This window comes from Haliotis asinina, chromosome 1 (genome assembly GCF_037392515.1).
Source record: "Haliotis asinina isolate JCU_RB_2024 chromosome 1, JCU_Hal_asi_v2, whole genome shotgun sequence".
NCBI classification, from domain to species: domain Eukaryota; kingdom Metazoa; phylum Mollusca; class Gastropoda; order Lepetellida; family Haliotidae; genus Haliotis; species Haliotis asinina.
In genome coordinates this window covers 54,930,660-54,946,070 of record NC_090280.1, presented here as the reverse complement: position 1 = coordinate 54,946,070, position 15,411 = coordinate 54,930,660, and the positions used below count along the sequence as shown (strand labels likewise).

General features: G+C 39.6%; 2 protein-coding genes across 2 annotated transcripts in view; one reads left to right on the top strand and one right to left on the bottom strand.

Moving 5' to 3' along the window:
- Positions 1-1,914: 1,914 nt before the first annotated feature.
- On the top strand, positions 1,915-4,333 carry LOC137281067 (uncharacterized). The gene is made up of 3 exons (XM_067812213.1): positions 1,915-2,222; positions 2,785-2,859; positions 3,595-4,333. Exons 1-3 carry the CDS (start codon positions 1,940-1,942, stop codon positions 4,059-4,061), a joined length of 825 nt encoding a protein of 274 aa, XP_067668314.1. The 5' UTR covers positions 1,915-1,939; the 3' UTR covers positions 4,062-4,333.
- Positions 4,334-10,545: 6,212 nt separating this feature from the next.
- The window catches only part of LOC137294134 (medium-chain acyl-CoA ligase ACSF2, mitochondrial-like), a 28,047-nt gene continuing 23,181 nt past the window's right edge, over positions 10,546-15,411 (bottom strand). The window contains exons 16-18 of the mRNA XM_067825116.1: positions 14,216-14,273; positions 13,345-13,416; positions 10,546-11,496 (exon numbers count right to left, since the gene is read on the bottom strand). Coding sequence (XP_067681217.1) covers positions 11,440-11,496; positions 13,345-13,416; positions 14,216-14,273 — 187 coding nt within the window. The 3' untranslated portion in view covers positions 10,546-11,439. The remainder of the gene's footprint in view (positions 11,497-13,344; positions 13,417-14,215; positions 14,274-15,411) is intronic.

The following is a 15,411-nucleotide window of genomic DNA, read 5'->3' as shown; positions in this document are numbered from 1 at the left end:
TACCAAGATACCTTCCAGCATCATGAACAAGGGGTTACCAAGATACCATCCAGTATCATGAACAAGGGGTTACCAAGATACACACACATCTGTCATCGCAACTAATGGATGTACATGAAAAAATTGTACCACTGTCACAAACACGATCATACTTAGTGAGCATGGTTTTACTTCTCTTTTAGCAATATTCCGTCAATATCATTGTTTGGGACAACAGAAAAGGACTTCATACATTGTACCCGTGTGTGTGGAATGGACGGATTTCGCTGTGACGAGCGAACGCTTGAACCATCAGGTTACCCCGCTGTTCAGAGGAATGGATTGTGCCCTTTATCCAAACACACCACCACCTAACATGCTCACGTGCAACCCTGAAGAGGTATATACTCATGGAAACGAATGAGGGAACACATGAAAGTATAAGTGCAAAGTGCAAGGCACACCTTATGAAGACACCTGGAAGAGAATTAAGGAACTCTTATACTTTCATGTGTTCTCTTATTCGTTTCCATAAGCATACATGCGCAAACACCTCTTTCGGCACAATGGTTTAGTGAGTAAAAATTAATGTCAACGTGACCTGTTATAATATTTGGTCTTCAAATAAATGGAACTGCCAGATGTGATTAGGAGTTTATAACAATGACGACACTTGGATTCAAACCCTTTCCTTTCATGTACAGCATGCCACACGAATACAACACCCTTTGAACCATGATGAGCAGTACACTACTGTACAAGGACTTGGGAAATAGAAGTCGAACGTTCCCCACAAGGTGGGAATTACTGGTGCGAAAATTGGTTTCTATCGAACTATGCATGCTTGTCGAAAAAGGCGAGTGTGGATGATTATGCTCGGAGGCTTGGTTGAATGCATGTCATCGTATTCAAATTCGGTGGATCGATGTTCATGATGTCAATCACTCGATTGTCTTAATGCCTTGATGTTTAGTAAACTGTATCACATCAAGGTCATTGGGATAAGACGTTAGAAGAAAACAAAGCGCTTGGGGTAATAACATGAAATGAGGGGTCAAGTAGTTAAACAGAAACATGGTGAAAAGCAATAAAAATATATTTGTTTGTTTGTTTACTTAACGGGGCACTCATGAACAGTCCACTTTGAACAGTATGGAATATTATGCCAAATCTAGTTTAGAACAGCTGACTGACGTAAGTGGCAACATTTACACTAGTGTGTCTAAACTTTTGATGGGTGGTATATCAGCCTCTATACCATGGCTAAATTCGACCTTGATTCTTCGATGTGATGGAATCAGTGTCTTCAGTGGGATATCATGCAGATGCTGATATCAGAAGACCTGTGTATATCTTCAGGGCAGTCAGGTGGATTTCGTCACCAACAGCACTCACAAAGACGTTATTGTCTAGGGATGTTATGATATTCAAATGTTTAATATCACGACATAAATATGACGTAACCTTTATCAGCTTGACGAAATGAAATACACTATCCATGTGATAACTTTATAAACACATCTATATACATAGAAGGCTTTAAAAATATCACTTACAGCAGAATAGAAATAGGTTGGGATGAGAAGTTGCAATGATGGCAATATTTTGTAGCGAGTAAAGCTCTCCAAAAATCTATGCCCATTGAACGAGACCTACCTGAACCACGTAACTAGACCAATTAGATTCACTATGTATTCACATACCACAACTGTGCTCATAACAGCGACCAATGGTTTATTTGGTTCAGAATAGAACACCCACAACCTTCTGCTGTTAAATGGCCGTAAGTTACACCTTACAGCAAATTAGCGGATTACATAAGTAACTTCTCAAGCTGAACACGGCTGCAGTGGATGTGATGGCTTGACAATCAGTCTTCACATATCTAAGACTTGCAGTATTCTGCACATCGTCAACAGCTCAGTCCGTTGATTTAAGTTAGTATATTTGTAAAACCGTCATGGCTTTCTTAACTTCAGTCGTTCTTGTCCTTCTCCTGTGCACCGTGCGTAAATCACTCTGTAAGTCGGCCATAACCACGAAACAGATGAAAACTGCTATACAAGAAACACAAGCGATGACTAGAAACTTATCGAGGCATATGGATGCAATGTCAGGAATTTTTGCTGAGAGTTTGAAATTAATGGGCAGTGCTGAAACACGTATGAGGGCGAGCCTGAGAGGAGGAGGTGGAGGAGTAGGAGGAGGTGGAGGAGACTACACCAATAAGATACCTGTAACTGGTAGGTACGGATCAACATAATAAAGTCTAACAGGTTTAAAAGGTGGTGCTGTTAGAAAACACTTTAACATGATTCACACTACGTTTATAATGATAATTAAATGGATGTCAGTATTCGTCTCATATATTTTACCTATGTGCAGATTGAACATAATTGTTTCAACATAATTATGTTTTCAGCAATGATCATTTAGAAATATGCATTCATTATGTGTCTTGTCTATCAAGCGTCAAAGCCATACAGACATTCTCGCTCATCTGCCGGAACTATAAACACAAGGCGTGAAATTGTACAATATGTCTTACATCTTGTCTTTTATCTATATTAGATGGCGCTATTTACCTGTATATTGTGAACGTGATAGCAGGTTTCTGGCATGGGACACCACTCTGCAAAACGAATTGTTCTGCTTTGCATGTATTTGCGACAATAACAAACCAATGGTCAATCAACTTAGTCTTGGTTCTTTTGAAACTGGAAAGTGTTTCTTTTATTTTGTTGACGAGTGGACTGTGGTCTGTGATGCGTTAAATGACTTTATATTTGCTATGTATTTATTTAGGACATCATGGTGGCGCGGTGTTCACTCGCTGGGGTCATGATACTTGTCCAGAAGGAACGGAGACTGCTTATAATGGTAAGTATTTACCTATTGTCATTCACAATCTCTTGGAGAATCCTTAACCACCAATAGCGTTGGTGCCCTGATTCGAAGTAAAAAATATGTAAATATACTTAACATCAAGTTTCGAAAATGTGAAGCGTCATGAAAGTAAGCGTTCATTTCATGACTTCTATTTAAGAACTTGACCTAAAAAACCAAGAGTTACCTGACTTTTGCTGCCATTATAGTTACTATGTTGAACACAAATACGCTTGAACAGGCTTTTCCGTAGTGTATAATGGAGACTGAATATACCTGGTGTTGACAGTATAGACGTACGTGTATGCTGATGAGGTTTGTCGCTTTTATCAAACAAATTTACTCACTGCCTTGACACTCAACTAAAATTACGTCTGAACAATAATTCTTCTGTTTGTCAGTGAACGAGTGTAGTTTTGCACTGCCTTTAACAATATTCCAGCAATATCACGTCGGAGAATACCACAAATGGGCTTAATAATTCCATGTGGGGAATCGAACCAGGGTTTTCGGAGTGACGAGCAAACTACTAAGCTATCCCACCGCCCCTTTTGTTTAGGTGATTGGATTGTGTTTCTCCACTATCCGAATACCTGGAGTCATCAGGGAGTTTCAGGTGTACGTTCATATGATGTTCACAGATGTTTTGCTTTTCTTACAAAATGGAATTTCAGAATAGTCAAGGCCGCGTTTCTTGTGCACTGACCTCAATATATATTTCTATTACAGGATTTACCGTTGGCGGTCATTTTACGCATAAAGGCTCGGGCTCAAACATGCTTTGTGCTCACTCGGATCCCCAGTTCACTCGAACATTCACTAAAACAACAAGCAAAGTCAACTTCTTGTATGGGGCGGAATATGAACAGATATGGAGGACAGACCTTACCAACGAAGATGCGCCATGCTCTGTCTGTGTGAGCCTGACACGGTCCAACGCCATCTTGGTTCCTGGGAGACACGAGTGCATGGAAGGATGGCACACAGAGTACTGGGGGTTCCTGGTTGGTCCAAAACACGCAGATGCTGGTAATGCTGATTACATCTGCCTTGATTCAGAACCAAAGGCGATCGAAGGAAGTTACCAGGATCATAACGGCCGTTTGTTGTTCAACGTGGAGTACCAGTGTGGAGCTCTGCCGTGTCCACCATACAAGACTGGGTTCTTTGTTCCTTGTGCCTTATGCACAATTTAATCGTCATGTTAATAACTGGATATATGCCACATAAAGTTGGTGTTTACATACATACCAAAAAAAGTATGCACATTGCAACATGTCGCCATATTATAACTTATCAGTTGATCTGCCTGAGTGCTTCATCCACAATTGGCTGCAGGTTTCAAAGAACACCTTGAGATCCTTTCCTGGGGCATCGTGTATCAGCATGCTATTGAGCGATAGCTGAAAGGCGATGAAGTATCTATACCATGCAGGTACCAATCTCTAATAAAAGCAATAATTCTTCATCATGTTTTATTATTTGTACAAGATTTGCATTTTTTTTGTTATCAAGGGTTGACTCACTTGCTCCATTAATGCAAAGTCTTAAAACGGACAAGAAGGAGGGATTGTTTTTTCTGTTGACATGAAATCGACGCCGACCCTCAGGCCTCCAGACCACCTTTTCCGGAAGTGCTAGTACTACACATGCCCATGTGTTTGTGGACATATAACTACTACTACTACTACTACTACTACTACTACTACTACTACTACTACTACTACTACTACTACTACTACTACTACTACTACTACTACTACTACTACTACTACTACTACTACTACTACTACTACTACTACTACTGCTGCTGCTACTACTACTACTACTACTACTACTACTACTACTACTACTACTACTACTACTACTAGATTCCGCCACATGTCTGGTTGTCTCATGCCAGGAAGGACGACCTATCTCAGCTTATTAACTTGTTGCTACAAAGCAAACTGCAATGTTAATATGCGAATGAGTACGTAACTCGATTCCAAGCCTGATTACAAGGGTTCTACACCACAGAGAGGTTTTACATATATCTAATGAAGTCCAGCCACAATCAGTATAACCCGTGCAGTGCTAGTACTATTAGCTACATGTTTTAAGCGATATACGAAGGGACTGTAAGGCCCTTGTAAATAGCGTGTTTCAGGGATGCCGAATTTAGCATCCTTAAGACCCCTTTAAAAACCAACAGGAATATAACAAACTAAATTCAATAAACTTCATTTTGTTCAGTGATCACGCTCATAAAGGGAGATAACTCAGGATGACTTACTTTATGATACTTTAATCCAATTTGAGATGATTGTTATACCACATCTTGGCTCTGCGACACTGAACATCGCCATGGAACATTGCCGGAGCTTGCCATGATAACTTGCTCAGGCGAACATTCAGACGCCAGAAGACTGGTAATCTCAAGCATGCATTCTTTCAGAGGCGACGCTCCCTGTCGCAGAGTTAAGACGTGACGTTGTGATTTGACCTTAAAACTCCTTCACAACGAATGCAAATTCCAAAAGTAATCTGGATTTTCATTGCCAGACAGTGCATGCTCTTTGCTGCACAACAATCAACAATTTTAGGTAAAATCGATTTTTCACTTGTCCAGTTGTGTCAAATTATGTTATCAACACTTTTGTTACATATTTTGACGATTGTTTAAGCACAATAGGTAATTAAGAGATTTTAAAAAATACAAATCGGCTATGCGTGTCTTATTTGGGATTGTATATAAACTGTTATCATTTTTGGATATCGTAGATTTCACGCAGCACTGTTTGCGTATAGATGTCTAGAGTAATTTGTTATTTCAATTTGGAGACAGTTCTGGGAAACGGAATCTGCCTCAAGAGGTAAGGGAGACAACTCTGATCATCTTGTTCACATAGTGATTTGCAGATCGCTTCAAATATTCTGTGACCACTTGCAACTCGACGTGCGATTTCGTGTTTTAAGTGATGTTATTACGATTTATCGCACTATCATCAGTTACACCTGCTATTCAAGTAGCTTCTGTATTCTCATTCCCAAATACATGATGCTTAAAATATAACAAAAACTGATAGGTATACGCACTCACTCACGTACGCACACGCACACACACACACACACGCACATTCTCTTGTCTGGGACTTACGGCACCTCAGTGGGGAACGTGTGCACTTGCAGGTACTGGTTGTATTTATTGTTGTAACCGCGATATTGCTGTACAATTGCTGAGTGCGGCGTTAAAGTGAGTGAGTGAGTTTAGTATTACACCGCACTCAGCAATATTACAGCTATATGGCGGCGGTCTGTAAATAATCGAGTCTGGACCAGACAATCCAGTGATCAACAACATGAGCATCGATCTGCGCAATGGGGAATCGATGACATGTGTCAACCAAGTCAGCGAGCCTGACCACCCGATCCCGTTAGTCGCCTCTTACGACAAGCTGAGTCACCTTTTATGGCAAGCATGGGTTGCTGAAGGCCTATTCTACCCCGGGACCTTCACGGGTCACGGCGTTAAACAACCAACCAACCAACCAAACAAACAAACAAACAAACAAACAAACAAACAAACCAGCACGAAGGATTCGTTCAGGACTGCGTTAAGTTAACAGAGCTAGAAGGTCTTCCGCTGGCATCACCATCTAAAGGGCAGAAAACACAAGTCCGTGAGATGGGGTAATACTGACGTCAGACGAGTGAGTGAGTGAGTGAGTGAGTGAGTGACTTAGTTTAGTTTTATATTCAGCAATATTCTGGGAGGACACCAGAAATGGGCTTGACACATTGCACCCATGGGGGGAATCGAACTCTGGCCTTCAGCGCGACGAGCAATCGTTTTAATCATTAGGACATCCCACCGCCACTAGTCACTTAGTAAAACGTCATGGTACAGGACATCCGAAGTGATAAAATGGTAACAGGTGCTCTCACGGCTGTGTAATCTGCAGAGTGGTCGTAGCTTATTTTATGTGGATACAGCTTATGCATGTGTTTATGAAGCTTCTAGCAGACCAGTGCATGTTATCAATATCAAGCCTATGACCTTTGTTCGAATCCCAACATGGGAACAATGTATGAAGCCGATTTCTGGTGTCCTCCACCGTGAATATTTGGAATATTTGCTGAGATATTTGCTGAAAGCGGCGTAAAACTAAACTCACACACAAAGAGAACGAATTTGCGGGAACCATCGCCACCAATCGCTTCTCGAGGGAAGCTGTCATATTCTCGACTAAAACAACAAACATTTCACAGAATGTCAAAAGATATATTGCTCTGGTCAGATGTTTCCATACAAAGTGCATGTCCCGAAAGGATGAATGCTAATGTATAATTTTAATTTGATTTTGTAAAAATCAACCTGATATTGCTGTTATTTTCTCCATTGCGTATATGTAACGCCAAAATACATCGATCAAATTTCAGTCGTAATCGTGATTCCCCGAGATACTATGCCCCTGACAAATGATTCATTCAAGAACATGCAAAGGATGCTACATGTCCATATGAAACATAAAATCAAATAATGATTAATCATTAAGATCCGAATTATTTCTAAATTTAGTAACTGACATGTACAAGTTATTAGCGTTATTAAGCGGGTGAAAAACACGTCACTGATGATGTACGGTCACTTTTAGTCAATGTATACCCTACTGTGATTCACGCATGGCTACTTTGTAATCTCCAAAAGTAATTTACTGTAACATGGGACAGGGATGTCGTCATCAGCTGGCATTAACACCTGGCATTAACACCTGGCATTAACACCTGCATTGACACCTGACATTAACACCTGACATTAACACCTGCATTGACACCTGCATTAACACCTGCATTAACACCTGCATTAACACCCGGTATTAACACCTGCATTAACACCTGGTATTAACACCTGCATTAACACCTGCATTAACACCTGGTATTAACACCTGCATTAACACCTGCATTGACACCTGGCATTAACATTGCATAAGTGCTTGTTCCACTTTTGGATGCGTCTGTTGATACACATGGAGAATGAGCGAGTGAGTGATCGAGTTAATTTAATTTTGGAACGCTTTTAGCAATATTTCAGTAATATCACTGCGGGGGAAACCCGAAATGGACACAAAGTAAGTGAGCGAGTTGAGATCTATCGTCACATCGGCAATATTTCAGCCATATCGTGACGAGGACAATGAATTTTATACACAGTAATTAATGGTAAATTGTAAAAACCCGTGAACGAAGGACAGTAAAATAACTTGATAATCACAGATTCGAATTTAAAACTATATATTATAATGACCATAATTATATCTGAAACAGTGAGTGAGTTAATATGATCTAAAATAGTTTAACTCTAGAGGACACTTCAAAGTAAAAACAGGCCAAAAACTGAAGGAAGATCACCATACTAGGTACCACTAATGTGGGAAATCGACCCATTGTTATCGGTGTGAGGAGCGAACGCTTGGGTATTCAACCACTTGGGTATCCCAGCGCCCATATACAAGGAGAAATACATGCGGAGACTGCAAGTTTCACTTGTGACAGGATGTAAAGAGATACGTGTACACCAAAGTCGTTGTGCTTTCTAATTACGCCCCTTCTAGAGGGGTGTCGCTAAACCGTAGTGCTTGTTTCTAACCTTCGAGGGGACTATGATCCACAGGCTTATGGTAAGATAATAGTCAAAGTCTTCACGTTGTACTTAGTTTGAAATGGCGGTGAGGTAGCCTAGTCGCTAAAGCATCGCTCGTCAGACAGGTTCGATTCCCTAAATGGGTACAATGTGTGAAACCCACTTGTGGAATATTGCTAAGAGCCGCGTAAAACTACACTCACTCAAAGTCTAGTGATTGTGACGTACGGCCACACTCACTCAGTGTTATCAACTTCAGAAACAGCCCCCACAACCAATCACCTTGCTTCATCGGCACAGATATAGGTCAGAGATAAGTAAAGACGCCTCATGGTGTCAACAAAGGTACCATGACCTGTACTGACAACCTACTATGTACTTTTACGTGATTTTCAAGGCCTTCCGTTTTATTTAATATGTTTCTCATCTCAGCAATAATGATGAAGTGTGGGAAGAAATACGAAAATTCATTAAGCTAATATGTCCATTCATTGTGGAACTTAAATCGTCTAGGATTCTATATACAGCTTATGCGTACATATATTAACAACATACAGCTAATAATATACAATGCTACTGAAACATGCCAGATACCAGGATCGGCATTCTTTAAATCTTTACACAAACAACATCCGGAATGGTGGCTTTCTAATTCACCAAATGTAATTTATATACATGTACTAGTAATTATGGTAACGTGGGACAACGTTGTCGCCAGTGGATGGCTATGACTGTATCATAGGATTAACAGTTACTACGATACATATTGCAACATCTGTCTTATTTGGGGTTTTACTTTTTCAGTAAAGTACAAAATCTAGTACTTTTGGGGGTTGAGTCCCATCCGGGATTCGAACCCACGCCCTCAGAGTCAGGCACCTAATCGCCAGTCAGCCGCCTAGCCCGCTCAGACACCGCGACTTCCACTAGAAGTATATGACTGGCTGAGCGGGCTGGGCGGTTGACTTTGTGTGCTGACGATTGGGTGCCTGACTCTGAGGGTGCGGGTTCGAATCCGGGGTGGGACTCAACCAAAATAGTACTAGAATTTATACTTTACAAAGAAAGTGAAATCCCAAATATGACATATGTTGCCTTTGACCACTTTCTAAATGACATCGTGTAACGATACATATTGTATGCGTGCTTGTCGGGTGAGGATATTAACGTACACGGGGAAATACTTGCTGTGGCCTAGATATTCAATGTATGTTTCACTAGTAGATAACACAGACAGATATCTGTACCAGACACCGACTAAATTCGATTGGACTATGATTGAAGGTCTTATGTAACTTATATGCTAAGGCCAGAGATAAAGAAAGATTAAATAAATTTCCTCAGCGGTGGAAAGGGAAGATAGAAAAGGGTTTCACGTTGGTATGAAAATTTAGGGCAGGAAAAGTGACTCTGTCACAGATATGCTGTTAAATGTCATTGCAGTTTTACTTATGACAGATATCATGACAGAATAGAGACAGAAAATCGAGTATAATCGGTATAAGAGAAAGATTACTCAGTTCCCCGTGTTCTGCCTTGTCTTGTGTTGAAGTTGTAATCAGAGAGATGGACTAGTACTGAGACAAAATAAACCTATGTGAGTAATTACTTGGTGTTGCATTTATCTTTGAATGTATGTGTGCCAGTACATGAATATATGATGATGTATAACACTAGTCTCTCATATTTGCCTGTCGACAGAGCAGTGCTGTAAATGGGTACCAGGCAGGTAGAAGTACCGTAAGTCCCAATGGTCCCTTGTGTGGTAACCTAACTGAGCTGCTTGTGATCACTCACTCACTCAGTTCAAATTACAGAACTACTAGCATAGCGTAAGGAATGAGGTTTCGCCCCTGAAGTAAGTTACCTTATTCGGTATTTTGATAACAATGATAACAATGGTAACAATGATAACGTACCTCATTGATAACCCTTGTCCGCGTATGAGGTGAACATAGAGAACGATAATGCTGACATCTATTTATACTTTTGGACTCAACTATTTCCAAATATATATCAGTGATTTTCCATACATTGAACGAAAGCTACACAGATTATTTTTAATCTTTCCCAAGTTGCTTTTATTTACTAAAAATCAACTATTATAAACGTAACTGAAAGTTCAAAGGTTGTCAACAAATAATTCACGTTCACGTGTACAGTACGGTATTGAGTAAATAACAGTTCACATATACACGGGTGAAGCCACATACCAGTTCATACGTCCACGTGTGACAGTATTGATTGCACAGTGCCTTGGAGAAACTGCAGCAGTGTTCGGGATCACATTTTCTCTGTAAATTGGTACTTTTTGATCAACAGTCCCATCCGGGATTTGTATTCACGAGCTCATCTAATCGAGTTATCCGAGAGTAGGGGTTCGATTCCAGGATGTGGCTATTAATCAGCTCATGTACAATGTATACATCAGTAAGGGTATTGACTATTAATACGATTAAGTCATAAAATGTTATCTCGCACGTACAGATGTTATGTGTTCGCTCATACAGAATATATAGGCTGTGAAGTTATTTTATGCCCACAGCTACAAAGATAGACAAACGTCTTCACAATACAGTTATCGAACGTCTGCAACATCCAAGGTACATGGTAAACTCACGAAATCTCGTCATGAATGCAAGTATATGAGCTTGCACTGTTAGTTGTCTGTCTGTCTGTCTGTCTGCCTGTCTGTAAAGTCGGTCAGAACTGAAAGATAGATGAAACAGGCGGCATGTCAGGATCTTGTTATCTGGTAAGATACCTTCTTCGGTGCATAAATGTAAAATTTCCGTTAGCTATGAACAAGAACAGTAGAACAGCAATGCCACAATATAGTACACTTTGCGCATGCGCTAATATATCAGAAATGAGTCTCATCTTGACGGTTTCTATGATGTGTGAACAGGAAAAGTGTCAGTGTCACGATATGACAAAGTTGGCGGATGCGCTCATATCTCAGGTATGATCCTCATCTTGACAATCTCGGTCAGCTGAGGTCGGGACACCTGGGGACGAAACAAGCCACAATCACATATAGGAAATATAGATAGAAGGCAGAGAAACAAGCCACAATCACATATAGGAAATATAAATAGAAGGCAGAGAAACAAGCCAAAATCACATATAGGAAATATAGATAGAAGGCAGAGAAACAAGCCACAATCACATATAGGAAATATAGATAGATGGCAGAGAAACAAGCCACAATCACATATAGGAAATATAGATAGAAGGCAGAGAAACAAGCCACAATCACATATAGGAAATATAGATAGAAGGCAGAGAAACAAGCCACAATTACATTTAGGAAATATAGATAGAAGGCAGAGAAACAAGCCACAATCACATGTAAGAAACATAGATAGAAGGCAGAGAAACAAGCCACAATCACATATAGGAAATATAGATAGAAGGCAGAGAAACAAGCCACAATCACATATAAGAAATATAGATAGAAGGCAGAGAAACAAGCCACAATCACATATAGGAAATATAGATTGAAGGCAGAGAAACAAGCCACAATCACATATAGGAAATATAGATAGAAGGCAGAGAAACAAGCCACAATCACATTTAGGAAATATAGATAGAAGGCAGAGAAACAAGCCACAATCACATATAGGAAATATAGATAGAAGGCAGAGAAACAAGCCACAATCACATTTAGGAAATATAGATAGAAGGCAGAGAAACAAGCCACAATCACATATAGGAAATATAGATAGAAGGCAGAGAAACAAGCCACAATCACATATAGGAAATATAGATAGAAGGCAGAGAAACAAGCCACAATTACATTTAGGAAATATAGATAGAAGGCAGAGAAACAAGCCACAATCACATATAGGAAATATAGATAGAAGGCAGAGAAACAAGCCACAATTACATATAGGAAATATAGATAGAAGGCAGAGAAACAAGCCACAATCACATTTAGGAAATATAGATAGAAGGCAGAGAAACAAGCCACAATCACATATAGGAAATATAGATAGACGGCAGAGAAACAAGCCACAATTACATTTAGGAAATATAGATAGAAGGCAGAGAAACAAGCCACAATTACATTTAGGAAATATAGATAGAAGGCAGAGAAACAAGCCACAATTACATTTAGGAAATATAGATAGAAGGCAGAGAAACAAGCCACAATTACATATAGGAAATATAGATAGAAGGCAGAGAAACAAGCCACAATTACATTTAGGAAATATAGATAGAAGGCAGAGAAACAAGCCACAATCACATATAGGAAATATAGATAGAAGGCAGAGAAACAAGCCACAATCACATATAGGAAATATAGATAGAAGGCAGAGAAACAAGCCACAATCACATATAGGAAATATAGATAGAAGGCAGAGAAACAAGCCACAATTACATTTAGGAAATATAGATAGAAGGCAGAGAAACAAGCCACAATTACATATAGGAAATATAGATAGAAGGCAGAGAAACAAGCCACAATTACATTTAGGAAATATAGATAGAAGGCAGAGAAACAAGCCACAATCACATTTACATAAACAGGCCTGTCCTAATGCCCTGTTCATTGAATTTGAATCTTGAAATGCATCTACATGGACAATCATATAACTCAGAAACATTTTTTTCTTCTCAAGCTGTCTGTGATAACTGAGGTATCTCAAGGTGATTCATAACCACGTTCTGTCTGAATAAGATAGTAACAGTGATAACACAGGTGGATATAGAGGACGACAGATAGATATTTATTTGGGACATATTCCTTGTCACAACATCACAACTCTTACCTGAATAATCTGAATTATTCTCGGCGCAAATGGCAGACATGTTTTGCAACTCCCAGTTTCAGTTTCACTGACTTTACTTACCTTCTTTCGTGCTCCAACTTTTGGAAAGTCATCAAAGAATAGGACATGGTCTGGTTGGTAGTTTTCATGCAACTGAAAGTAAATATGTAAAAAGCGAGAGGGTGAGGGAGTTTATAATATCTTTCTGGATAGTGCAGCACTCGCATGCATCGGATCTCTGTAAAAATTGGAGTCTTGACGAAGCAATCACGTGTTAGTGACAGTCATCCAGCATTTAAATTCTTTTTCAATGAAAAGTGATTGTTTACTTTTAAAAGCAGATCCAAACCGTATGTGGAGAAACTCTTCTGCATTGACAAATTGAAAGGATGGGTTATTTGCAATTAGACACAAAACATTACGGACGATGTTTTAAATTCACTGATTCTGTGGATAATGTAAGGAAAGCACCTCGCATGGAAAAAGCTGTATCTGAAGTCTCGACATTTATTTCAAACTTGATTTCATCCATTTGGGTATAATTGAGACTAGAAGAAGGTTTTATTGAGTTTTTGGCACGGTTATTAACACTTCTGTAATAACCAACATATGTCTATCGCTCAAGCATAATAACGTCAAAGCGAAGACAGGCACAATTAGCTGTAAATGACAACTGAGCTGTCAAATTGCAGATGCCTGAGGTTTGCAGATGGCATTCTTTATTCACTTCAGTCAGTATTTTGTATTGGTTTCTTCAGAGTATCTTGTACGCGAAAACATGTTTTGTGTTTGTTGGATATGATTTGTAAAAGATGCTTCACACTTTCTCCAAAATGCTCCCACACACATGCGTTAAAGGTTTGGGTGTAACAGCCAGAACGCCTACACGTTAAACAAACAATGAAACAATGGCAACGAAACCGGAAGTGGGTATAACTTAGGACAAACTGACCTTAGTCAACAAAAATGCCTTTATATCCTCGCTGCTGGCCACAGTATCCTTGCGTAATCTGTAACATATATACATGCAGACAGACAGTATAAATATAACTGGCTATAAAATAATCATAGACAAATATTCACACTGGTATTGTTTTTGTATATAAATATAATTCTCGATCTATGAACTCAGCATCGCAATTCTTGTTTCTGGTTGGTTGGTTGTTGCTTAACTCCGCACTCAGCAATATTCCAGGTATTTACGGGTGGTCTGTAAATAATCAAATCTGGACAAGACATTCCAGTAATCAACATCATGAGTACCGATCTTCGCAATTGGGATAAGGTGATACGTGTCAAACACCAGTTCAGCGAGATGATCATAGGCAAATCCAGAGTGGCGTGGGGTTGGGTAGGGAGTGGGCTGTGTGTGCAGGGATGTGCACCGCCCTTTTTTGTGAAAGGTTACTAAATAACCTTGGAAACTCTCGTAAAAATGAACTGTGCGCCCCACTTTATCAATTGGGTGCATCCCACTTTTTCAAAATGGTGTATCCGCCCCTGCTGACCACCCGATCCCATTAGTCGCCTCTTACGACAAGCGTGGGTTGCTGGTCCGGTCCTAATGCCTGAACATTTACATATGTTCACAAACACACTTCAGTCATGTTTCAGATGTGTTTTATCATTTTTTATCTGCTGAACACAGATGAAGACAAGCCTTCTTAGTGTATTCCTTGTGATGAAAGGATTCAGATAGGGAATTTCCAGGAGATTCATCGTGCAGTAAATGTGGCAAATCGGTTTACATCTCATTGTAAATATAAGACAAAAAGAAGAAACTGATATGTATCAAAAGATGAAAATGTTCGCGTGTGTTTATCAACTTGCTACTTAGGAGGTGAAACAACGCCATAAGTCACAAAATGTTCTCATATTTCTCATAACAAAAGGATCTCATCCATTACTTTCTACTGAAAGATTTCAACAATAAATAATATAGTTTATTTATCTCGTTTGAACAAAAGCGAGATATGAATAAAGATAGTGACATGAGTTTGAAAGCTCCCTTAATACATTGGTTGTATATATATTCACAGGCATCTCATGTAACTTCGTGGCATTAACGCGAAACCATCGCACCAGTGTCGAGCCTCTATTGGACTTCTTTCACAGCAACTATCGCGGCACTTTCGAACCCATTTCGCA